General features: G+C 35.1%; 5 protein-coding genes across 7 annotated transcripts; 2 read left to right on the forward strand and 3 right to left on the reverse strand.

Annotated features, from left to right (window-relative positions):
- Positions 1-799: 799 nt before the first annotated feature.
- On the forward strand, positions 800-4,254 carry LOC108853778 (proline dehydrogenase 2, mitochondrial). The gene is given in 5 exon segments (XM_018627221.2): positions 800-1,400; positions 2,754-3,192; positions 3,195-3,404; positions 3,689-3,929; positions 4,006-4,254. Coding segments are annotated over 5 exon segments (1,428 nt in total). The 5' UTR covers positions 800-896; the 3' UTR covers positions 4,040-4,254.
- A 4,536-nt stretch (positions 4,255-8,790) lies between these two features.
- On the reverse strand, positions 8,791-10,838 carry LOC108838898 (uncharacterized). Its single transcript, XM_018611762.2, has 9 exons — positions 10,668-10,838; positions 10,466-10,522; positions 10,253-10,381; positions 10,031-10,153; positions 9,867-9,938; positions 9,647-9,781; positions 9,440-9,537; positions 9,138-9,351; positions 8,791-9,038 (listed from the first exon to the last, which is right to left on the reverse strand). Exons 1-9 carry the CDS (start codon positions 10,726-10,728, stop codon positions 8,953-8,955), a joined length of 975 nt encoding a protein of 324 aa, XP_018467264.1. The 5' UTR covers positions 10,729-10,838; the 3' UTR covers positions 8,791-8,952.
- Positions 10,839-13,437: 2,599 nt separating this feature from the next.
- Positions 13,438-15,260, reverse strand: LOC108850614 (uncharacterized). Of its 3 annotated transcripts, none has more exons than XM_057008507.1 (2): positions 15,118-15,260; positions 13,438-14,773 (listed from the first exon to the last, which is right to left on the reverse strand). In XM_057008507.1, the coding sequence occupies exon 2, from the start codon at positions 14,765-14,767 to the stop codon at positions 13,502-13,504; it is 1,266 nt and encodes a 421-aa protein (XP_056864487.1). In that variant the 5' UTR covers positions 14,768-14,773; positions 15,118-15,260; the 3' UTR covers positions 13,438-13,501. The 3 variants fall into 3 exon arrangements, with proteins under 3 accessions (XP_056864487.1, XP_056864486.1, XP_018479614.2); XM_057008506.1 differs by having other exon boundaries at positions 15,093-15,252; XM_018624112.2 differs by having other exon boundaries at positions 15,135-15,245.
- A 309-nt stretch (positions 15,261-15,569) lies between these two features.
- On the reverse strand, positions 15,570-16,313 carry LOC130511273 (glutathione S-transferase T3-like). The gene has a single exon (XM_057008186.1). The coding sequence runs from the start codon at positions 16,311-16,313 to the stop codon at positions 15,570-15,572; it is 744 nt and encodes a 247-aa protein (XP_056864166.1).
- Positions 16,314-23,819: 7,506 nt separating this feature from the next.
- Positions 23,820-26,143, forward strand: LOC108851429 (pentatricopeptide repeat-containing protein At5g38730). The gene has a single exon (XM_018624862.2). It carries the CDS (start codon positions 23,904-23,906, stop codon positions 25,860-25,862), a length of 1,959 nt encoding a protein of 652 aa, XP_018480364.1. The 5' UTR covers positions 23,820-23,903; the 3' UTR covers positions 25,863-26,143.
- The last annotated feature ends 781 nt before the right edge of the window (positions 26,144-26,924 follow it).

Raw genomic sequence — 26,924 nt, forward strand, 5'->3', positions numbered from 1 at the left:
AGATAACAAAAAACTTCAGAAGGAAAAAAATATATATATATGTGTAGCATAAAGATGATAATCAGATCTTGTATTAGTTACTGTCGGAGTATATGTTTGAAGAAGCCATATGCCCATAACTAGAACTTCAACTGTAAATCCATTTATTTTTATTTTGAAATCTATATCATTGATTTTGGAAATTTTATTTATTTGATTTTAGAATCAATAGATTTGTCAAAGATTTCTAAATTCAAAAGAATTTCCAAATCCATTAAACTACTAGAACCAATAACCCCCACTAATGTTAACTCCATAACGGTTTCTTTTACAAAACAAATCTGGAGTATTGTTTATCAATATTCTCTTATTAAATGATAACATTTATTGCAAAACTAAAAATAGAAACCTACGTGATTTGCGCTATGCAAATTGCACTATGAAGAAATAACTTCAGTTTTTTCCTATTAAAAGTTTAAAGTTTGTTTCCTTAAGTTGAAAATAAGTCATTAGAATATCCAAATTTTCTGATTGATTTTTATTTCAGTCCTCTAAATATACAAATTCATATGAATTACAAATTCATATGAATTCAATGAGAATAAGTAAATGAAAAAGGTGAAATGATTTATATATACTTTTTTTACAAATTAGAGTAACTCTAGTCAATTCTCACTAATTTAGAAAAGATTCTCACCTGATTTTTTGCATATTATTTTCCTGATTCCATCCCAATTTTTTTTTAAATTAAAACTTATATTATAACATTCAGATATCATAAAGCCTTGTTTGTGTATAAATACATGTTGCATCTAGCAATATCATACACACAAACCCCAAAACACACAAAAACGCTTGTGAAGAAAAAAGAGGGACACAAGAAAAGAAAAGAAACCAAAAACTCTCTAATCGTTTACATGGCAAACCGTTTCCTCCGACCACACTTCATCCACCGTTTCTCCAGCTTGAGCCCCGTCGGTCCTCCGTCCACCGTGGTCCCGGAGATTCTTTCTTTTGACCAACCAAAACCAGACGTTGACCTCGATCTCTCCGACCAAGCTAGACTCTTTGCTTCTGTCCCAATCTCCGACCTTGTCCGTTCAACTGCCGTTCTTCATGCTACGGCCATAGGCCCTATGGTCGACTTTGGATCTTGGGTCATGAGTTCTAAACTCATGGAAACGACCTTTACACGTAATTTGGTCCTCCGTTTCGTGAAAGGAACGTTTTACGACCATTTCTGTGCCGGTGAAGACGCGGCTGCCGCAGCGAGGCGCGTGAGAAGCGTATATGAGACGAGGGGGCTTAAAGGGATGTTGGTGTATGGCGTTGAACACGCAGAAGACGGTGGTGAATGTGATGACAACATCAAGAAGTTTATTGAGACTGTTGAAGCTGCCAAAACCCTACCTACGTCTCACGTAAGATATCCTCATTTTATATCTATGCTTCATTTTTCTAGACTAAAGAGTTTTTCGTTTTTCTATATCACTTTCTCTATTTCCAGAACAATCCTTTACATAGTTTCATCAGAACATTCTTTTGGTGTAAGCATTTCCTATTGTGTTTATTAAAAACGATATATTAATGAAAAACGTATATTGGTAAACATTTTGATTAAAGAACAATATATATATATATATATATATATATATATATATACACACATTCACGAATTTAACCTTTTTGTTCTGTTTTACTCGATTTTCTTTAAACAATGTAATACAGGTTATTAACTAGTATTAAAGAGAAGAATTTCATTATCAAAATTAATCACATTTATATAGATCATATATTAGTGGGACACATATAATATAATTATTTTGTGGAGGTTCGATCTACTAAAAAACTATATATATTGTGGGTGATTGGTTGAGATGTAACTGTAATAAATTTACTTTAGACTTTGTCTGTAGATTATTTTGATTTAACTTTAAGAGATGTAGCTTTAAAATTTGCTACAGCTAAAAAAGATGAAGTTTTAGAAAACAAAACTTTTAAAACCATTTTTTTGCTGTACCTTTACTTTTTGGTTGTAGATGTAAAAATTAATATAAAGCATGATTGGTGATATTTAGGGTTGTAGACAAAAATTAAAGTTAAAACCACTTCTTACAATCCAACCAATCACTCCAATTGTATTATATGGAAATGCAGTAATTATTTAGTGCAAGTTGGATCTACAATACAATATTAAGATATTGTATTATATGGAAATGCAGTAAGAAACCGACCAAAACGTTGCTGTCTGAAATTTTAATTTTTTCTAATTTAAAATAGAATAATCAAAGCCACGTTGTGTCCTAGTCAGACTTAAAAGTTAACACGTTAATCACGCAATATGAGCATATTGGTCATCCAAAATGTCAACTACACAGAATATTCTTACATTCACAAAACTCCCGGTTCATCCCGGTTCAATGATTAATTAATTAGTGCAAGTTGGATCTACAATATTGTATTATATGAAAATGCAGTAAGAAATCGACAAAAGGGTTGCTGTCAGGAAAAGATGATCGAAGACCAAAACCTTAAAAACCACAAAAAGAAACACCAACTTGTCTGAATTTATTTATTTCTAATTAAAAGTAGAATAATCAAAGCCACGTCGGGTCCTAGTCGGACTTTAAGATAACACGTTAATCACGCAATTTGAACTTATTTGGTAATCAGAAATGTTAACTACACTCGAAGAATATTCTTACGTTCACAAAAATACTGGTTCATCCCCGATTCAATGATTAATTAATTTTCATTTGTCTTTGCCGAAACAGTTAAGCTCCGTGGTGGTTAAGATCACAGCAATTTGTCCAATGAGTCTCTTAAAACGTGTAAGCGATTTGCTTCGTTGGCAATACAAGAACCCAAGTTTCAAACTTCCATGGAAACTCCATTCGTTTCCGGTTTTCTCCGGTTCAAGTCCTCTCTACCACACAACCTCTGAACCGGAACAATTAACCCCAGAGGAAGAACAAGAGCTTGAGAAAGCTCACGAACGCATTAAATCCATATGTATTAGATGCCAAGAATCGAACGTACCGTTACTAATCGATGCAGAAGATACGATTCTCCAACCGGCAATCGATTACATGGCATATTGGTCAGCAATTATGTTCAATTCCGACAAAAGTCGACCCATTGTCTACAACACGATTCAAGTTTATTTGAAAGATGCGGGAGAGAGGTTGCATTTGGCGGTACGAGAATCCGAGAAATGAATGTTCCTATTGGGTTTAAGTTGGTGAGAGGTGCTTATATGTCTAGTGAAGCTAAGTTAGCAGATTCCTTGGGTTTCAAGTCACCGGTCCATGACACCATTCAAGAGACGCATGCTTCCTATAATGAATGCATGAGTTTCCTTATGGAGAAAGCTTCGAATGGAACCGGGATTGCAGTCATTCTAGCGACCCATAACACCGATTCTGGTAAGCCACTGAACCATATTTGTGAATTAAGAGTCCCACACGTAATAAAGAGTGAACCTTATGATATCTAAAATACTTTCATCTTCCAATTAATAAAATTTATCTTTACCTCTGCATATAACTAAATTGGTGAACCACTATAAATCATTGTATGCATTTATTCGCTTTCCGTGTTTTGGCATCACGATAACCTAGTAGATCAAGATGTTTCGTTTTAGGACGAATATGTCCATATGCATTGATTTATTAATTATTGATCATTTTCCATTTATGATTCATGACAGGTAAACTAGGTGCAAGGAAAGCAAGTGAGCTAGGGATTGATAAAGAGAACGGGAAGATTGAGTTTGCGCAGCTTTACGGGATGTCTGATGCCTTATCTTTAGGATTGAAAAGGGCTGGTTTCAATGTGAGTAAGTACATGCCCTACGGGCCGGTTGAAACCGCGGTTCCATATCTTATCCGACGAGCATATGAGAACCGCGGTATGATGTCCACCGGTGCTCTAGACCGCCAACTTATGAGGTAACTATCCGTTAGAAAACGTCGATGGCGGTCTATATTTGGTTATTAAGAATGTGTTGTATTTATGTATTTGAAGAATGGAGCTTAAGAGGAGAATAATGGCTCGGTGAAGTAAGAGATTTCATATGCATCAATGGAAGGAGACATTCATGAATTTTGGCAAATGTGAAGTTATATCCTTCGTGATCATTTAATTATGTTATTTTATATTTTGTTGATGCACTATGATTTTAATAGTGTATTCTTCATGTTTTGCCTCATATATATGTTATCAAGAAAAAAAACAATGAAAGAAAATTTATGTCAAGTTTAATTTAACTCAAAACTATACTTGATTCTTAATACAAAAATAAGAATATAGTTTTATTTTATGACCTACTTTAAGAATTTAACAAAGCTTAAAACCGACCCTTAAGTCAAGTATTGTTTTATTTTGTGACCTGCTTCAAGAATCTAGCAAAAGATTAAAATCTACCCTTAAGTCAAGTATTTGTACACTTCTAAGCTATTAGATATATTTTGATAAGGGCATCATTATTGGTTATCTCTAAAAAAAGTTCTTAAATTTTCTTATTTTTTTAAGTTTTCTGCCTTTTAAAAAAAAAGTGAACCAATTGTGGACCACTACATGTTGTGGAGCCCACAAAACAGTGCATGGACACAACAAGGACGCTTTTTAGTTAGCGACTTCTTTTCTCTTCTCTTCTTGGTTCTTGTGTTTTTTTCAATGTTTTGAAAATCGGACCGGACATTGACTCGTTATTCTTACTGGTTGAACCGGTTTGACCGGGTTTTGGAAAAATTATATATTTTTGTTATATTAACTATATATAGTTGTGTATGTCTATTTGAAGGCATGATCAATTTTTTTCAGAATACTTAGGTTTTAATATTCTGTTAACCCTTAAAAAAATATTTTAAAACAATTACAAAATCAAAACGTATATTGGACCATTTTGTTTTTTTGGTTATGACATCACCAAATCAGTACTCATGCTCATGCATGCTAAAAGCCTAAATGTTAATTATTTATGTAAAGTTATTTCTATAACTACTATAGAAACATATAGCAAGTATGTATATTAAAAACAAAATAAATGTGAGTTAGGAAAAAAATGATTTTGGTTTACAATTACGAACGCTATAAATCTGGAACTAATCAAGAATGTCGATTATGGTAACTATTAAAGGTCCTGTGGACAAAAAAGGTAACTATTAAAGGTCAAAATTAATCAATTATGTTTGTATTTGGTTGAACCGGTTTTGTGACTAATCCGAGTCGCCGGTTTTGCCGGTTTTGTACCGGTTCTGGCGGTTTAATTCAAATCCGAGTTTTAATTCAGCCCGGACTCGGTTTACTTAACGGTTCACGGTCGAACCGGTCCGACCGGCCGGTCCGGTCCGGTTTTCAAAACCTTGGTTTTTTTGTAGGACCTACTACCTAAGAAATACACTAAGAAGTGCCGATAATCTTGCTCTAAAGAAACTTGTCCTAATGTCAACAGAGAATTATACAGTATACAAAGGGGACAATTGATTGAGTTGTAGTATCTTTAACTTTAATTTCTATCTACAATCATAAAACTTACACCAATGTTTTGGAAGTTTTTGAAGATAAAGCCAAAAATAAAGAAATGGCTAAGGTGCTTCCACTTGTTTTTGTTTTAAAAGGGGGTTTAAAGTTAAAGATACTACAACTCAATCAATTGTCCCCTTTGTATACTGTATAATTCTCTGTTGACATTAGGACAAGTTTCTTTAGAGCAAGATTATCGGCACTTCTTAGTGTATTTCTTAGGTAGTAGGTCCTACAAAAAAACCAAGGTTTTGAAAACCGGACCGGACCGGCCGGTCGGACCGGTTCGACCGTGAACCGTTAAGTAAACCGAGTCCGGGTTGAATTAAAACTCGGATTTGAATTAAACCGCCAGAACCGGTACAAAACCGGCAAAACCGGCGACTCGGATTAGTCACAAGGGAGTTTAAGCTACCTCCGACGTGACCTCCGTTTCCGGCCGGCGGTTTCGGCTTTCTTAGCCACCGCCGGTCCGGCTCTGCCTCTTTTTCTTATTTGTTTCTCTGCATGTTTGTTTACGGCAGAAGAGGGATACTCCGGTCCCCTTTTCTTTGTTTTTCTTCGACTCCGGGACATAGATGGTCTCTTGTCGCCGGGTTTTGTCTCCAACATCGCATCTCCAGTTCGATGGATGGTTGGCGTTTTGCCTCTGGGGCCGAGCCGTTTCTCTTGCGGTGGTGGTCGCCGGCTTTCGTTGGTCCTTTGGAAGTGTTTGCGCTGTGGTTGTTTCGATCTAGTGAGTGGTGGTCGGGCTTGGAGGAGGTCTCGATTCGATTAATTGATGCTCTCTGAAGCGCCGACGTTTGTGTGGGAGGAACCCGAATCCTATACTTTTAACATCTGTCGTTGAAAGTGGTTTTGGTGTTCGTGTGACGTTTCCCGGTGGAATCTGGAGTGGTTGTGATATGCTTGTGACAGTGGCGACTTTCAATCGGAGACGAAGTCGGTGGATCGTTTCTCCGGTGAAGAGATGACCAGTGGTCCCGGCGGTGATTCCAAATCGAAAGCGATGGAGATGGCTTCACCTTCGACACGTGGCCCGTTTGACGAGTGGTCTTAACCACGTGGAAGCGGTGTTCGGTGGGTGGGCCATTAGTTGGGTTTGGGTTTAGGTTTGGAATTGTCATCGGCCTGGTGGACCTATTTTGTTTGTGTTTGTGCCTGGGTTTTGGGCTTCGGTTGTAATCAAGTTTTTCTCTAGTCTTTTATGGTTTAATAATATTTTATATGACGGCAAAAAGAAAAAAAACAAAAAGAATATTGGTGTAAAAATATTTTTGTTTATTTATATCATTTAATTTTACATCAAAAAAGTTTTACAGACTATATTTTACATCAAAAAATATTGTTCTTTAGATACAATTACCTCAAAAAGGTTTACATCAAAAATATTATTCTTTAGATACAATTACATCAAAAAATATTATTCTTTAAAATAATTTTTTTACATCTACAATTCAACTAATCGTCCACAATATCTTAATTCTCTTTCTTTCTAAAGTTGATTCATGCTAATTTTTTAAAAAAAAACCAGTTCGATAACACTTTGACGCTTTTATCACGGATATAGTGATTTTCTACTCTTACATGCTTTAATTATTTGTTGAAAATGAGATAAAACTTATATGTTGTGTTAAAAAAAACTTATATGTAATGTAAATTAAGTACCACAATGAATCATTAGTTCATGACCAATGATAAACTAGGAAGAAACACTTTAAGCAATGTGAGTGCCCGAATTGACAGCATTCATTCGGTGATTTTCAGCTTCCATACATATGAACAACAGACTATCATGTCTGTAGCTTTCAGAAGATATCTAAGCTGAACAATCCAGCTAGTAATAGAACAAACCGAACAATCCAGCTAGTAATAGAACAAACTGAACAATCCAGCTAGTAATAGAACACTGAGTAATATAATAGGATAAGCAATCCAGTGAATACCATCATGTGAAATAAATTTGAAGCTATAAAATAATCTGTTGACCAAGAGCCTTCAAAATACCAAGCAATCTTTAATGTCACGGACCCATGTTCTAGTTTTAGTTTGTGTATGAATTGAGAGAGAACGTAGAGTACATGACTTATTGATGAGTAGCTGTCAAGTATATGAAACTGTAACATCCTGATTTCCGGTATATAATGAAATGGTTAATCGAATTGATTTAGTTACTTTTATTATCAAAGGATACTTACTTTTTCGATTACATATTTATTTAAAATTTCAGAGTTAAGGGTAGTTGGAGTGGAATAGTAGAATGATGGGTGATCTATTAAAAAATGATATGCGATATCGTAAGATTGAGATCAAGACACGGGGAATGTTACAAGAGCCTTGTTAGCCATATTCGTGGGCGGTCCGAGTGTCCATTAACTGTAGGCAGTCAGAACGTTACAAGTAGTATCAGAATTGATTGGACATATTGTTCTTACCAAAGAGACATCTTGAAATCTGTTATTGTGCGCAACAAAAAACGTTGTACTCTGTGAATGAGGGATAATTGTAACATTCTGATTTTTGGTATATAATGAAATGCTTAATAGAATAGATTTGGTTATCTATATCATTAAAGTGCACTTACCTTTCTATTACATATTCACTTAGAATTAAGCATAATTGGATTGGAATACTGAAAGGATGATACACGATATCGTGCGAGTGATATCAAATCACGAAGTGGTGATTGCTAGGTCCGTAAATAGAATTTAAAGCCTCCAAAAAATTAGCGGGTGTTAGCACACCACCCATCATACGGAATATGGTCTATGGACCATGTGAACGGATGTAGAAGGTCCATTAACCGTAGACAACATAGGTGGTATATAAATGTCCAGTTAGATAATAGCATTCTAAATCAACAAGTATCAACAGAGCTCAATTGCAACTCACCAATTTTTGGAAGATTTTCCATATTTTGCTTATAATTTTACAAAGGGCGAAAAAAGTATTTTGCTTATAATTTACAATGGGCGAAAAAAAATCTTTCTCTAGAAAAAGTATTTTTGAGAACTATTTTATGTGATTAAATTCAAGCAATTTCTCCTACAAGATCAAATCTGTCTTTTTAATTGTTTAGTCCCAAAATTTTGATTGATTTGTATTAAACGTGTTGTTTATATAAGCAATGGAATTGCCACATTGCTGACTGGTTTATCAACTAGTGGTTTATACTACTCAAAGGTGGAAACAGGGAAGTCCAAAAGTTCCAATTTTTACTTTTTGTTTTTAGAAAAGTTCTCCCACTAAATAATTCTGAATTCGAATTGAATCTAATCTTTCAAGGGTAAAAAAGCTTCCTTTTTTGTTTAATCGGACTGAAAATCATGAGGCTACACCCACAAAAGCTCACGAAATTGTCAATTACAAAAATTGATCGTACAAAAATTCATGGTATTTCTCCCAAGCCTCTCTAATAAAAGATCCATGTAGGATCTGTTTGTTTTCTTAGTAAGGCTTAAACTTACGAGCAGCTCGAATTTGCTGTATCCTCTTCTTGTCTTCCTCGAACTTACTCTGAAGCGCCAAGAGTTCTATCAATCACAAACCCAAGAAACAATCATCAGAATCAGAACATAAACAAAAGCCATGTTTTTTTTGGATATAGAAAAAGCAAAGCAAAGACTTTTTACCACTTCGTTGTGCATCTCGCCTCTGGAAACGGTAGAAACCATGACCAACTATCTCAGTCTTTTTCTTTTTAGCAACCTTATCTTCCAAAGCAGCCTGAGAAACAGATCCAACTGCTGTTCCAGACTCAGCGTCTGTTGTCTTTTTCCTTCCTTTGTGATGCACGACCACAGTCCATCCACCTTCTGCTGCTTTAGCTTCTCGCTCTTGTTTCTCCTATATATGACAGCAACACGCTGTTAGTCAGTCACAAGATAAATACACTATTTGATGCTTCAAAAATGTAGGAGAAGAACAAAAGAACCTGCTCAAGGCGTTCTTCGTGAGCAGTCATGAAGTCATCGATTCTCTTCTGCAGCTCTTCTAAACCGGGTCTACTCTCATGGTATTCAGTAACCCAGTCTGTAGTTTCACAGAGGCAGAAACAGATTCAAGAGTTTATCGAAAAACCGTGAAGACTGCTTAATATCAAAATCAAAATGATACTAATAATGGAAGAAACGGCTTTTACTTTTCATTCCTCTGGAGCAATCATCATCGCCTGAAGATATTTCATAAACATCTTCCTCCTCTTCAATCTTTTCTGAAGAAGTTTTATTCTCTTTTGTAGAGGTCTTTTTCCTTTTGTTTGATTTCTTAGACTTTCCTAAACAAGGGCACGTTACACGCTATTTCAGTAAGAAGACAAAATCTACTAAATATTTCACGAAAGAAAAGGCTTTTCAACTTACGGTTTCTTGTTTCAGATCCGTTATTAGCAACGTCTGTGTTAACAGCTTCACTGGAAGCCTTATCGTCAGAAGCTGTCAGAACATAAAGAAGAGTCATATAATACGAAAAGTTGAAACTAAAGTTTTGTGCAGACCAAGAGAACCCTACACACACACACACACACCTTCTTTTATCAGATGATCATCTTCATCATCGACAGGGCCGCTAGATATCTCATCCGCCATCCTTTTATTCTTAGTCTTGTTCAACTTTCCCTTCTTAACTTTGATTTTCTCATTTGAAATAGCTGCAAACAAGAACCAAACTCAATATACGAATCAAACAACAGGATAGCTATAGCATGAATAGTGTACATCTTCACAAAAGAAGAAAAAAAGTGCTAAACCTTTCGGTGAAACTTGAGAATGTCTTTTCTTATCATCAACTGAAGAGCTATCTATTTCCTTGACAACCTTCTTACTCTTCTTCTTCGTCAATTCAACCGTCTTTCTATTAGGCTTCTCAGTTGAGATAGCTGTAAAGACATTACAAAACAAAAGATGCTCAGCATTGTTCACTACAAAATGTCTCTAAATCCAATCAAAGCCAAGACTTTCACCTTCAGGATGCTCAACTTTTTCTTTCTTCTTCCTCTGCACTTTCTCAACCACTGCAGCTGAAACAAGAGAGACCCTTTGTTATTTGAGTTCAAGGTCGTTCTAAACTGAACCAAATCAAACAAGTACAGAACCTAATTAGTCAAAAGACTATGCAATCCCCTAATGATAAAGAGAACAAGGAAAAAAAAACGGGAGTTTTACCGTCGTGGAGATTTCTCGTCTTGAGCTTTCTGGCTTCCTTCATCTTCTTGCCTCTTTCCATATCTCGTGAGAATCAGAAACTGTGGCGGCGACTATCGGCGTCGACGCTTTCGGACAAGTTTAGAATTTTGTTCAGGTCTTAACGATGTAAATTAGGGTTTTCGATTTTTGTGAGGGCGATTACAAAGAGGGTAAGGTCGTAAATCGTAGCAAGACGAGAGGACATATGCGTCTTTTTATACTAAACCCGAATTCAACCGTTTCGGTCTCCGGGTTGTTCGGGTCGATTAGTACGACATTCAGTTAGTTTGGGTAGGACAAAATGTCACCAAAGTGAACCGAAAAAAGTTCGGTTCGGTAATCGGTTAGTTCGGATTTTCAAAAATTTACCGAAGTTTTTTGTTTTCCGTAAGTTCGGTTAAATTTTCGATTTGAATTGAAAAAATAAAGAAAAAAATCGGTTAGTTCGGCTATTTCGGTTCAGATTTTGGTTAGTTTGGTTATTTCAGTTATTTTGGTTAGTTTGGTTATTTCAATTTGGATTTTGGTTAATTCAGTACTTAATTTCGGTTAATATTGGTATTGTTTGATTTTTTTTGAGAAAACCGAACTAACCGATTACCGAACCGAAAACTGATTTTTTTCTTTTTCTACCGAACTAAACCGAACTAACCAAAAACCAAACTTTTCGGTTTGGCTCTGTAAATTCTGTTCGGTTTAAAATCCCAGCCCTAGGTGTAAACAAAAGAATTAAAATCTCTAAACAAAAATTTAAAGACAATTTTTAAAATAAGTCTTTAAAATTCAAAGATGAAAATAACCAAAAAGTCTTATTAAAAAAAAACCAAAATACTCCTATACCATTATCTTATAGATGTTTTTTTGTCGGCTGCCCATGACCATTATTTTATAGATATATAAACATAATTAATATTTAAAAAAAATAAAAATAAAAAAATATTTTTTATTTATTTAAAATTTTAATTTTTCTATAATTCTTTTCGAAATTTTTGTTGTTAGAGAAATTTTTTGACATTTTTTCAAAATTTTATTTTAAAATTCAAAAATGCGTTTTGAAACTAATTTTAAATTTTTTAAAAGTTTTCTTTATTTATTTTTTTTTAAATTCTAAAACCATCCCCCACAAAAACTCCACTTCTTAAATCTAAACTCTATATTTAACTTTCTAATAAAACATTTTTTGGTTATTTTGACTCTCTAAGACTATATGTCTGATAAAAAAAATTAGAGAGATCATATGAAATTTCTCAAATTTTAAAGTTACAGACAGATTTTACAACTTAATTGTTCATCCATAATCAATTTAATCTTTTTTTATTCTGTTCGCTTTAGTTTATGTTTAGAATCTTTTTTTTGTATTCGGTTCAGGCTTGTCGATTTTTTACTTTTCTGATTCTAGAATGTATTAGAACTAAAATGTATTTAGATTATCGATTCAATTTTCTATTAATGCTAGTTTTCATTCTACTACACATTTAAAAAGTTACTAAAGTGACTTTGAATGATATGTTGCTCACATAGAATTAAAATTATTTTAAATTTGATTGGTAGGTGATTTTTAATTTTATTTACTTTAACCAGGCTAAAACAGAAAAGTAGTTATAGATTAATCAACATGAATTGCCAAACAACCAACATAATTTATCATAAAACGGTAATTCTAAGATAAGCCAAATTAAGATACTAACCTTGTTTAGATCACCTACAACGTTGGATTTTGGGAGTCCTTAGCACATAAACCTAGACAAATTAGAATATAATAATATTATTTAGCTTAAGTATTGTAAGGATCAAATCCTAAAAATACTTATCCAAGGATCAATCCTTAGTGACTGTGACAAGCTCTTCTCTCTCTCATCTTTTTTCCATCTCCTTGATCGTGATTCCAAATCTTCTCTTTTGCAAAATTCCAATCTTTTTTTCCAGGAAAGATTGAGAGATTTCAGCAAATGGAGGCTACAAGCGAGCAACAGAACAACAGCTCAAGGTTCAGTTATCTAGCAAGAGAGGAGAAGAGTCTCTGTTTACCGTTGCAGGCAAGGTTCTGAGTAAAAATGATGACGGCCACTTTGTTTTTTTTCTTTAGAGTGCCAAACCGGCGAATGCAATGGAAAAGACACGAAAAGATTTTGTCTTTAAGCTTCTCCTGTTCTCCTGTCGAAGTTTGAATTCTTAACTGTTACGGAGCTCTAGTTTCAGTAAATAACAGAGACCAAGGAACCATGCATATGTAGTGTTCGATGAAATGCTTGACTGAAATTTAAACTTTCTAAGAACTCCAAGTTAGAGAACACCATTGCACACACCTTTTCTACTTAGAATCCTTAACTATTAAAAAAAAAAGATTTTAGTCCTAAGGACTCGTTAGACGAGTCCACCGTTGCATATGCTCTGTTTTCTTGTTCTGATTTAAACTTATTTTAATTTTTGGTGGATGCTAAATATATATATAAAAAAAATTCAACTAGGGACAGGCTAGGCTAGTGTAACGTGTACAAACCTTTTTTTAACAACCACGAGAATTCCAAAAATTCTATTAACATAAATATTAATCCTATGAGATTCTTGACCAAAAAAATCCTATGAGAGCACCTCCAATGGTGCAACCCACCATTGGAGTATTTAGGTATATAAAACTAATTTTTTTTTTACTTTTTGAATAGTGAAGGACTCTAATCTTAATTTTGTGTCCAATGGTGTTTCTTATTTTGGAGTCCTTAACAATAAAAAATATTAAATTTATAAAACATTGAAATTGAAATTTTTTTTTATTGAATGATTAAATTTAAACATACATTAATTATACAGCATAATCAATTACTAAACTTGTTCCAAATATTTTCGATTAAATCAATTTTCAACTGGTCGTGTATATGTCTATCCTTAACTTGATCCCGTATGCCAAGCATATTACCAAAATGTGAAGGCATGTTGGTAGAGATATCCACTTGTGAACATCTGCTTGACTCTCCTTCGTCAAACTCTGTTGTATCAAACTGAGTGTGATCTTTACGTTCATCTTCGACAATCATATTGTGCAGTATGACACATGCTCGCATAACCATCCCAATTTGTTCCTTGTCCCACAAAAGAGCCGGGTTTTTGACTATCGCAAATCGAGCTTGCAATACTCCAAAAGCACGCTCCACATCTTTTCGGGTTGATTCTTGATATTCAGCAAATAACTCTGCTTTGGGACCTTGAGGGTGTGAGATAGATTGGATAAATGTTGACCATTTTGGATATATACTGTCGGTGAGGTAGTACGCCAAATCATACTGGTGTCCGTTCACCACGTACTTTACCCTTGGAGCTCGACCATAGTAAATGTCATCAAAAACAGGTGACCGATCGAGGACGTTAATATCGTTTAAGACACCTGGAAGCCCGAAAAAAGCGTGCCATATCCAAAGATCTTGTGAAGCTACAGCCTCCAAGACTAGAGTCGGCTTTCCTGATCCACGTGTGTACAATCCTTTCCAACCTTTTGGGCAATTCTTCCACTCCCAATGCATACAGTCGATGCTTCCTATCATTCCAGGAAAGCCGCGTATCTCTCCAATATCGAGTAGTCGTTGAAGATCGTCAGGAGTGGGTCTTCGTAGGTACTCATCTCCAAATAATTGTATTACGCCTGCTGTGAAATGGGTTAAACACGAAAGTGCTGTGCTTTCACCAAGTCGGAGATATTCGTCAACGGCGTCAGCCGCACAGCCATAAGCAAGCATACGAATAGCTGCCGTACACTTTTGTAGTGCAGTTAGACCTAACCTTCCGACTGCATCTCTTCTTTGTTGAAAGAATGGAATGTTTTGTGAGAGGCGATCGACAATACTTAAGAATAGTGGCTTGTTCATGCGGAAACGGCGTCTGAATAAATGAGACTCAAATATTGGATGTTCACTGAAGTAGTCATTCCATAGACGGTCGTGGCCTGCTTCGCGGTTTCGTTCGATATATGCACGTCTCCTTTGTGTATTTGTTTGATTCTCGACGATGCTGTTGTAAGTATCTTCAAAACATGATTCTAAAGCGTCATCGATAGCCGCATCCAATCTTTGATCGACTCCATCTGCCATATTTGCCTATAAAAAAATTTATACAAGTCAATTTTAATCATAGTCTTGCAAGCGTAATCTTTGTCTTTATTTAATTTCTAAAATTTGTATCATATAGAATATATAGTAATCATCTTTATCATATAGGATAGATAGTCATCATCTTTATCATATAGAATAGATAGTCATCATCTTTGTCTTTGTCATAATTTGTAAAATTTGTATCATATAGAATAGATACTTAAATTTTATACAAGTCAATGGTTTTTTTTTTCTTAAAAATGAAGAATATAGAAAGAGTGTTAACTATTTTTGTCTTAAACAGAGCAATTAATTGGAACCATACTTCTTGTATAAAAAGATTTAATTACAAGTTCTGAATAAATACAAAATGAAGAGCCTGTTTGCAGAAATAGAGCTTGTACAAGTAGAGGTTGTAGAATAAGAGTTAATTAATAAAACAGAGGGAGAGATTGTTCTGAATACAAGAGAGCAAAGGAAATAGCTCATTCCGAGTTCTACAAACACACTTATAAAGAAAAAGAGATAACAAGATGACAAGGTACCCGTGACTTCAACTACATTACAAATCCGTGACTTAAAGTACTTCTAAGACAGAGATGACAAGGAAAAAGAGATAAAGAGAGTCCGTGACTTGGTTCACATGGAAGACATGAGCTTTTGTCTTCATCAGGCACATGCTTCTTGTACTTCACCTGAAACAAAAGAAAGTAAATATATTAGTAAATGTTAAGACAACGGTTAACAGCTCAAACAGTTAACAAACAATCAACACAAACAATCAAGGCAAACAATCAAACACTCACAACATTTCAGACAAAAGTTTAGCTTTTACAGCAAGTTCCATCTCAGTGAGTGGCTCGGCCTTTGCAAGCAAACCTTGCTTTGAGATTTCTTTTTTGATCTCCAACAGGCCTTCTAGCTTGGCCAATTCTTCTTCTTTTGGTGTTTTCTTCCTCTTCCTAGCAGCCTTTGCAGCTTTAACCCCTATTGGTCTCTCTTCTGGCTCTGGCACTGGCACTGCCCCTTGATCATCCACTGCTTTGCGCTTTGTGGAGCACCATTTGACATCATGCCTAAGCTCTCTCCACGAGTGCTCCAAGGTGAACTTCTGTTTCATGTCATTGTGGTAGATATCCAACGCGGCCTTCATCACATCATTCTCATTTTGCCCGCTACTCTGCCCCCTCAATGCCAGGTCGTAACAGCCAACAAACTTGCACACCACTTCATTGATCCTAGTCCATCTTGACTTGCACTGCCCAAGTTCTCGTGGGGTTGTCCCAATCAGGAGAGGATTGGAGTTGTAGTACTCTACAATCCTCTTCCAGAAGGCACCCGCTTTCTGGTCGTTCCCCACAATTGGGTCTTTAGAGGTGTTGAGCCACGCACCAATGAGGATTACATCCTCCTTGGGTGACCATTTCCTCCTCTCTTTGACAGTAGCCTCATCAGAACATGGGCTAAAGAAAAGAGGTTCGGATGAGCCAAGGTCAACTACCCCTTGGCTCGTTAATAGGTTAACATAACTACTTGGGTTTGCCATTAACAAAGAAGTCTCTCCGTTACTCTAGTAGAAACGGAGAAGATTAAATAAGAGGTTGAGACCATTGAATCCTAGTAGATATATGTCTTATCCGAACAGCTACATGCTATTTAATGATGTTTTAAACACTAAATTATCAGTAAGGCACAATTTAATGTTTTCAACCTACAAATATACTGAGTAAAATAGTTAATGGTGTGCATTTACAACCTATCTTTTCAGTTTCGATTTCAAACTTAACTAAACTTCAAACTTAACTACTTCAAACAAACTAAACTAAACTACTACAAACACCAAAACAAACTGCAAAGAAACAACTAAACTAGTTCAAAACGATTACAGAGTACAAAGAAACTAACCTCAAGGGACTGTGTCTCTGTCTCTCTCAAGTTCCGAGACACGCATAAGCAGCCTCCTCACCTGCTCCTGGACACACAACAGAGAAAACAATCAATACGAGTACAGAAAACAATCAATACAATAAAAAAAAGATCTAACCTTAAGTGCGGTGCACTCTCTCACAAGCTTCTCCTGCTCGTAAACACGTTGTTTCAGCCTCTCAACCTCCTGTTGGATACCCATAACCCATGGTTGCCTGAAATGCAACCCATCATTCTGCCAAAACATATTTTTTTTTGTCAAACAGCAAATCAATAATGAAAAGAAGATAGAAAGTAAGAGACAGGAAATATCAAACCTCGTAGTCCTTGCAGATGAAGTATCTTTTCCCGGGGAGGTAATCATACGTATCCTCTTCGTCGACGAACTCCTTCGTGATAGATCCACAGGGGCACATTTGTGGAATTCCCTGTTGCGCATCTGAAACGGCATAAAGCATGTTGTAGTAGTCTTTGTGTGCTTTCATATCACGCATTTCGTCCTCCATTACTGAACCTGCAAGAACAAATCCCTTATCAGATTCGCTATATCACTATAAGGAAAGGACAAGTAAAAGAGTGACTACAAACTCCTAAAAGCGAATCAAAAGCCCTAATATAAAACTTGAGAAGACGAAAATATCAACAAGAAGAAAAAATCATAACATCAGAAAACCGAATCGAGAAGAAGAAAATAGAAACAATCGAAGAGAAAACAATCCCTAACCGTAAAGAGCGAGGAAACCAACAATTAACCGGATCGAGAAGAAGAATATAGCAAATTGAGAGACGAAACCCTAAATCGATAAAAATTCCCAATTCGATTTGAAACCCTAAATCTGTTTATACCCCACAAACGAACCATCAAAACCGTAGAAATCAACATGCATCAACCCAAAATGCATAAACAATGACCTAAAATCTCTGATTTACCTTCGACGCCGACAAAACCCTAATCGCCTTTCGTATCGCCTCTAGAGCTCTCTCGTTTCTTTTTTCTTCTCGAGACCGAAGAATGAATTTTTTTTTTCGTTTTGTCAAACTCATCGGTTCGACGCGCCAATCAGATGTCGCCACGTCTTTAAGGATTAATCCTTAAAATGGCTTAGCTAAGCACTCTTCCTTAGCGGGCTCGCTAATTATATTGTTAATATAATCAAAAAAAAATAAGGAATGGGCCTAAGGAATGGACTAGCAACCGCGTTGCGGATGGTCTGAGACTTTGTATTCGAGTACGCAACGAATTCATCAATATAATACTGTTACGTGGCCAAGACGAATCAAAATCAAACGAAATTCCACTGGAATTCCTTACCCTATTGCTAACACGATTTGGTTATCTTGTACATATCTATATTATTAAAATAGAAATACACTTAGGTCATCCACAACGCGATATTTCATTGAGTTTCTTGGAACAAAAAATAGAACATAGGGCCTGCAAATTTTGAAAAACAAGTGAGAAAAAGCCCGAGTACAGAAACGAATCGGTGTGTTTCTCACACTATTCACACGCGTTCGGTGTGTTTCTCACACTATTTCAGAAAAAATGATAAAAATAAAAAAATCAGAAACTCATTTTGGGTTTCTGGGTTGAGGATACTCTTAGAAAATACCCCTAAGTTTTTGTAGTTATTTACACTTCTATGCTACTGAAAATTAAATTAAGTTTCCTATTTTAATGTTTGTCTTTTTAGTTGAGTTAATGTGGTGTCCTAATATAAACTAAATTACTTATTTTAATATTTGTCTTTTTAGTTGAGTTAATTTGTTGTCCTAATATAAAATTTAATTTTCCTTCTTTATTAAATCAATTTCGAAATTATCTATAGTTTTATTAATGTTGTCTTTTCAGTTTAATAAATACATTTCCTAATTCAAAATTTACCACATTTAATGATAATAAAAATCGCATATGGTATAGTAGAAAAATTATTGTGCCATCACTTACCTGTGATCCTGCAACTACATGCTATAAATATTATACATGATTTGCAATCGTTTACTAATATAACATTTCGTTGTTGACCCGTATACTAATATAACAATCGTGTACTAATCTCACATATATATATGCGCGTATATATTATACCATTAGTACAAGAAAAAAATTTAAAATGAAAGAAAATAATTATATGGTCACGGATCAAACTCTAGAAATAAACAATAACAGCGATAAATTATTTTATTAAAAAAATTATTTTAATAGAAATTATAGTTCCAAATATGTTTATATATGTTTATATATTTATAAATTTATTTTATTTGGGATATTAATATTTTGGAATTGGAAAAATATCACCCTCTCTATATTATTTTAATTAAGAAATTTCAATTTTATATCAGAATATTTTATTAATCTTTTAATTTTAATTTTTATTATAACTGCAAAAATTAATTTTAAATCTGGATTTATGTGTAAACATTACAAATTCATCATCTAATATTAATAAAAAATACAAGCAAAAAATAAATACCCGCCCAACCGGGCGGGTCAAGTTCTAGTGGTGTATTAAGACAGAGACTTTAGGAGGTTTTGAGGTGTTTTAATTTTAGTGGGTTTTGAAGCTCTTTAGGTAATTTCGATGAAATTAAAGAAACAACAACACACATTTATAAGTACAATCATCCACTTCAGCACTATTAATTGGGAAATTTGTGACATATGACAGCCTTCCTATAAACATCCAAACTTGGTCTCTCCATGACTTTTGTTTTAATGTTCAGTTGTTATTTGGGAAATTTATTAGGCCCTTCAATTTTTTTCTCATGTTGGCACTTTAATTTTTTTCTCATGCTAGCCCACGAGTTTTTAGGTTTCTTCTTTGTTGATCTTAAGAGGAGAACCGTCATGTCTTTACGATTACACCATTTCTAGGACCATGACAAAGGTAACCGAACCTTTGCTTTTAAATTTGTTTGTTAGCTGCGATGAACATCCACGTACGAGATCCGAAAAGGCAACCTCTATCATGGACCACCTCCAAGCTCCCCCTTTGTTTACTAACTTGAGAGAGCTAATTACAATTCTGCATTTTCATTTTTGGTTTGTTTGTACGAATTTAGAGTTTGTATTCTCAAATTAATTATTGTGTTTATGTGGTAAAAAAATTGGTGAATTTGATTGGATCCTCTTATGTGTTAGATGTTCTTGCCTCTTTTGGTTGTTGCTGTAGTTCTATAGGTTTTGTTGGAGTTTAAGACTCTTTAGTATGTTATGACATTTCACCTTTTTCTTGATTGTGTAAAGTTGTTTTTAGAGATATTTTAATTGATTTCGTTTAAGATTTTTTTCCTTTTGCACAGTTTTAATGAAGCTTTTGTTGTTTATATTAGAGGTTGAATGCTGATACAAGAATCTCTCATATAGTTTGATTTTCTGGGAAAATTTGGTTGTTTTTACTTTAAATTAATTTTACTGTTTATAAATTATTTATCTTATGTCAAAGTCTGCGTTTTTAACCTTTTCTTTGTTCCTACATTCTTATATGCCAAGTTTTCTCTGCTTCGACTTCGGAGTGGGGGCCAATACTCTGATTACAACATCGGGAGTATACAAAGCGAAGGACCTTGGATGGGTTCCACATGAACAAGAATCTCACTGACCCATCAAAGGTAGAAGAGGCTTATGCAGAAGGTAAGACACATTTGGAGGTCGTAGAAATGCTGGTTAAATTTTACTCGGTGTATCCCCCAAAAACAAAAAAACATCGTGGAACTCAATTTTCACTTCCGTGCGACGGGTGGTTGAAAAGATTCGAAAGTATTGTTTAGAGTACTCTTTAATCACCACATAATTTTTTCCATGATTTGATCTCAGTTATAAAATATCATGAATCACTTCTCGATAGATCTTCTATCCAGTTCAAACATATTTAACTATATAGTTCTTTCTGAATATATGATCGAAAAGATAAATGCATTCTGGTGATATAGATAGACAAATTATTCTACAAAACCTTTCGTATACACCACAAACATGAATGTTATAATTCACCCTCTTTTAACACAACACATTTCGTATACACCACAAACATGAATGTTATAATTCACCCTCTTTTAACACAACGTTCTAGTTGCACACCAAGATCGTAGCCCATGTTGTAAGTCTATACATGACTTCATACTCATCTAAATTTAGTTTTTATCCCAATTATAGAACTCCGACCGTGTACGATTATTGGATAAAAAATAGAATAGAATATAAAGTGAAAATAGACGTAGAAGCACTGTGGTCTACTGATCAAGATTTAAAAACTTCTACACTTAGATATGAGGTTCAATTTATTGAGGAAATGCAATTTCTTGCAGATTATAGAATGCAAGCTTTCAGAGGTTCCAACGTGCTGTAGATAGAACCGTTCCCATCAAGGATGTTGCGTTGTGGTCGCATGTTGTGGAGAGAGTATGTCCATCAAAAATATTGTATATGCATAATCGTTCGTGGAAAAATATTCGTGAAATTGTTCGTCACGTTTGCATATACTAGAGGTAGTTAATCATCATATGTAATCAAATATATATTATACGATGATGTTATCATAATTGATCAGAGTTAAAAAATGAAAAATAGAGTAAGATAAGAGATATTTTAACATTGATCTTTTGGTCGATGAATATGAATAAAAAATTAAAAATTAAAGGATACGAGGATTTAGAATATTCTATCTAATCTATTAAAAGGAAAGTACATTTGTACTTAACCCTGAGTTTTCCTCAATATTTACCTCATTATACCACTGGTATTAAACACAGAGTTTTGTCATTAAATTAAACCAAACAAACGATTTCCTTATTAGTAATAAACCATAAATTTTTTAAACCATTACTAAACCATTTGCTCATCGGTTGTCTACATATCCACATATCGTCCTATACAATTAAAAAGACAAAATGTGATATAGCATTGATAAAACAATATTTTAAATTGTGATACTACCTTTCTTCCTCTTCGTCTATATCGCATCCCATTCTTATAACACATTAGGTTTCTCTATCTGTTGAATCAAAACCAACATATTAGATAGATACAAATCCATGAAACTATTTAACAAACCTTGAAAATTTGATACTTTCTATCATAATTTATATCATGATTAATATAAATAAAAAAATTCAATCTCAAAACAATTCTCGATAATACCAATAGAAATTATTTAGTTCAAAATCAAAACTAATCATTTATTAATTTCCTTATAGAAATGACATTCCAAAATCTATTCCTATATTTTAGCAAATCTTTGTAATCTGTATAAAATATTATATACAGATTAAAAAATCATGATCAAATATATATATATATATATATATATATATATATATATATATATATATATATATATTACTCTAAATTGAATTTATAAAACATAAAAAATATAAATGAGCAGTTTATAAAAAGAATGGCTTATGAATTTAAACTAAACACAAATTAAATCCAACACGCGCACTAGGACTGGGCATTCAGGTATCCATTCAAATTTGTTTCGGATCTGTTTTTGGGTTTCCGGGATCAAAAATTTCAGTCTTATTAAGATATTTCTAATTTTCAGTTTGAATTATATTCGGATCTTTGCGGGTTTAGTTTGAGTTCAGATAACCCATTTAAATTATTTTTCTAAATCCATTATATATTTTGAATTTCTTAAAATCTATAAATAAAATAATATATTATATATAAATCTGAATAACATATGTCAAAATACCTAAACTTAACATATAAACTGGTTTGGTTTAAATTTTGGATCAAAAATTAAAAATTATTTTAAATATTTTTGGTGTTTTGAGTGTACTTCCACTATGTTAGATATTTATATTTGACTATTTTTATATATTTTCAAGTATTTAAACCAACCTAAAAGTATCATATATATTCTGAATATTTTTATATACATTAAAACTAAAAATAATTAATATATATATATATATATATATATATAAATCTTTTTCGAATATATTTTGATATCCAAAATACTTCGGTTCGAATTGGTTATGATTTTGGTTGTCTAAATATCAATATTTTGAAATCTTTTTCGGATATATTTTGATATCCAAAATACTTCGGTTCGAATTGGTTATGATTTCGGTTGTCTAAATATCAATATTTTGAATAATTTGAATATTTAATCAATTTTGGTTCAGGTTTGGTATTACTTTTTCGGATCGTGATCGGTTCGGTTTTTCAAATTTGATTTTTTAATCCAATTTTGATATTGACATGAAAAAGAAATAGCAATATACTTTTGAAATATACACCCGCACGGATGTGCGGGTAAAAATCTAGTTTTTATTAAGATAAGTGTTAAAATGAAAAATAGAGTAAGATAAGTGTTAAAAATCATCATATCTTTTTTTTTTCTTTTTTCCAACTAATATATTATTAACATTAAGAATTATACAAGGCCCGAAAAACGGTCCAAACTTAAAACAAAGCCCGCGCAAACCAACCATCTAGCCCCAAAAAGAAAAATGAGGCCCAAAAAATCACCGCAACCCACTATCCCACGTGTTGAATCCACATCAACCAAGGAGACGCGTGTGAGAGGTGGAAGCTTCATCATCTCTCTGAGCCGGAGATCGCCGCCGGAACCGAAACCCGAAACCTCACCGGAATCGCGAATCACCACTTCCTTCCCAAACAGAAGTCGATGCTGTTATCAGAGCTAAACGCCATCACCGAAACCACCGGGGTACTCAACACAACCACCAAATTCCACCTCCGACGACCATATCGGAGGTATAGGAATCAGAGTCTTCACACAATGGCCCGACCTTCAGGGAGCTTCCATCGCCTACGCCGAGCTCTCACCCGAATTCGGCCACCAACCACCGCAAAGAAACCTTGTACACAACCCGACCACTTCCTTGAGAACTGAAGCCGGCGACCACTACCAAAGAGGAACTGGTACGGTCTCAGAAACATACTCCGGCGATAATCGGTGGATAATCCACTGTTTCCCGGAAATACAAAGCCGGACCACCACCAACTGAACCGATGCATGGCCGGAAACAGAAGAAAAAATGGAATGATTTCAAATCAAACCGTAACTAAAACCGAAAAAGAAAACGAGAACAAAACATGGGAGCTTTTTGCCGGACCGGCGGTGACTAGAAGAACTAAGACCACCAGCCGAAGACACAATTGTCGGTGGTTTGAGAAGTCAGGGAATGTTCTGTTAAAAATCATCATATCTAAATCCTCGTATCCTTGATAAAAATGATGAATTTTTGTAAAATTCGGTTATTTCGAGACAAATTTGTCAACGTTCCGGTCTGTTTTTCTTCTTTCAGTCAAGAAGAGGTACAAACCGGTTTAAGCCTTGTAAAAGTTGCCGCTTGCACGAAGCTCTCTCTCTCTCATGAAACATCACCGAAGCAAACAACAACAATGCCGTGTTTCCCATCCGCAAATCGAGAAGCATTGATCGCACAAAGCATCTGCGGCACTATACTGAAAGGAAACTGGAAAAACATTCTGAAACACAAACTCGATTCAGGACTACTAACATCATCCATTACCACACATGTACTCTCCGAGCTTTCGTCGTATTCTACCTACGGCGGTCCTTCACTCTCTCTAAGCTTCTTCACCTGGACTGATTCGATCCCAAGCTGCAAACACACCTTACAGTCTTCCTGGAAAATGATCCTCATCCTCACGAAACACAAACATTTCAAAACCGCACACCAACTGCTCGACAAATTGTCTCAGAGAGAGCTTTTGTCTTCACCTCTTGTTTTAAGATCTCTACTCAATTCGGAAGAAGATCCAGAAGTTCTGTCTCACGTCTTTAGCTGGATGATCATATACTACGCTAAGTCCGGTATGATCAGTGACTCTCTCGAGGTTTTCGAGCGGATCAGGAGCGGCGGGTTGAAGCCTCACTTGCAAGCTTGTACTGTGTTGCTTAACAGTCTAGTGAAGGAGAGGTTGACCGATACAGTTTGGAAGGTGTTCAAGAAGATGGGTCAGTTAGGTGTCGTGTCTAACATTCGTTTGTACAATGTGTTGGTTCACGCGTGCTCTAAGTCCGGTGATCACGAGAGAGCGGAGAAGGTGTTGAGTGAGATGGAAGAGAGAGGTGTGTTTCCTGATCTTTTTACTTACAACACGTTGATCTCCGTGTATTGCAGAAAGGGTATGCATTACGAGGCTTTGTCAGTGCAAGACAGGATGGAGAGGAGCGGGGTTGCTCCTGATATCGTCACTTATAACTCGCTTATACATGGGTTTTGTAGAGAAGGTAGAATGAGAGAGGCTACGAGGCTGTTCCGTGAGATCAAAGGGGTTGTTTCGGCTAACCATGTTACTTACAGTACCTTGATTGATGGGTATTGTAGAACGAATGATATAGATGAGGCTTTGAGGCTACGCGAGGTGATGGAGGCGAGAGGGTTTTCTCCTGGAGTTGTGACTTATAACTCGGTTCTTCGTAAGCTGTGTGAGGATGGAAGGATGAGAGAAGCTAACCGGCTTTTGACTGAGATGAGTGGGAAGAAGATAGAGCCTGATAACATCACTTGCAATACTTTGATCAATGCGTACTGTAAAATCGGAGACATGGTGTCTGCTGTGAAGGTGAAGAAGAAGATGGTTGATTCAGGGCTGAAACTTGATATGTACTCGTACAAAGCATTGATTCATGGGTTCTGTAAAGTGTTGGAAATGGACAATGCAAAGGAGGAGCTGTTCTCTATGCTAGAGAAAGGCTTATCACCAGGGTACTCGACTTATTCATGGCTCGTGGATGGATTCTATAACCAGAACAAGCAAGATGAAATCTCAAGACTTCCTGAGGAGTTTGAGAGAAGAGGTCTTTGTCCTGACGTTGCTCTATACAGAGGATTAATAAGAAGGATATGCAAGTTAGAACAGGTGGATTACGCCAAAGTGTTGTATGAATCAATGGAGAAGAAGGGTTTGATGGGAGATAGCGTTATATGCACAACCATGGCTTATGCGTATTGGAGAACAGGGAAGGTCACTGAAGCTTCTGCTTTGTTTGATATAATGTATAATCGACGGTTGATGGTAAACTTGAAACTGTATAAATCTCTCACTGCCTCCTACGCCGGTGATAATGAAGTGTTGAGATTCTTTTGGAGTCATGTAGGTGATAGAAGTCTCATATCGAAAAGCATCTTACGGGATATGAACAGAAGCGAGGTCTTGTGAAGTGAGTAACCGTATGAGCTCAGTGTTGATCACGAACAAGGTTGAGATACTAAGTTGGGTTCCGAGTCGCTTAAACTTCGTAGGTGAGTGATGAAAGGTACTGAAATCTTGTATTCTCTTACTTTGTTTTGTGAAGAATTAAACTCCAGAGTTTCATGCTTTTAAGAGAGTCTGAGTTTCCTCTGTATTGAGCAATTAGTTAATAGCCTGACAATTTTAAGGCTTTGAATGGTGTACATGTTAAGAATTTATATTGTTCTTTGCACCGTGCATCACAGTCATATTATTCCTTCTTACTTTTTTTCCAAATTAAAATTTATTCAACCTGAGTAAACAGAGATTCAAGATACTATTGCAACCCTGATGCAAACAAAATGTCCAAAATTATTGTATAACAAACCTATCTTCGTCCACCCACTGATCCCAACATATTTCGCTAAACCGTTTTTAAAATCCCTAAGCATGGTTAAGAACATTTTTAGTTGTAGTTGGGTCGATAGTATCAAACGACTACCTAATGGAAAGGTTGAACAATATAAATCCAGACTTGTTGCAAACATTAATAAGATTAACAATTCTCAAATTTCTATACACTCTTCTCTTTCTCTTCCGTTGGTTTCAGAGCCCATTTGTAATGTAAAGGTCGATCTTGACGTCCAGCTCAGGCTGCAGGGACTGTTACTCATGCCCAAAGGACAGACAGGTATCGGGGCATGCATCCCCGGCTGACGCATAAGCCGAAGAATGAGATATCCCTATTAAATTATTAGATTTTGATCTTGAGCATCAAAAAATTTCAGTTACTAACTGTACAAATCTTACAGAAAAGTTCAATTTAAATATAAAACTTTCCATAAAAAAATTAATACTAGGTAATTTCTCTTAAAATTATAACCGGAATACTGGTAACTCCTAGTAATTTATAAAGCTTGTAACAAATCCGTTATTAAGAAAACTGTATCTTCAAGAAGGATCTAATTAACCTTTGTAAGAAAAGAGAGGCAAGGAATCTTGTAAGTCTTCAAGAAAGAATAACTACTTTTTAGACAAAGACTCAGAATG

The sequence above is a fragment of the Raphanus sativus genome, chromosome 4 (assembly GCF_000801105.2).
Source record: "Raphanus sativus cultivar WK10039 chromosome 4, ASM80110v3, whole genome shotgun sequence".
NCBI lineage: Eukaryota > Viridiplantae > Streptophyta > Magnoliopsida > Brassicales > Brassicaceae > Raphanus > Raphanus sativus.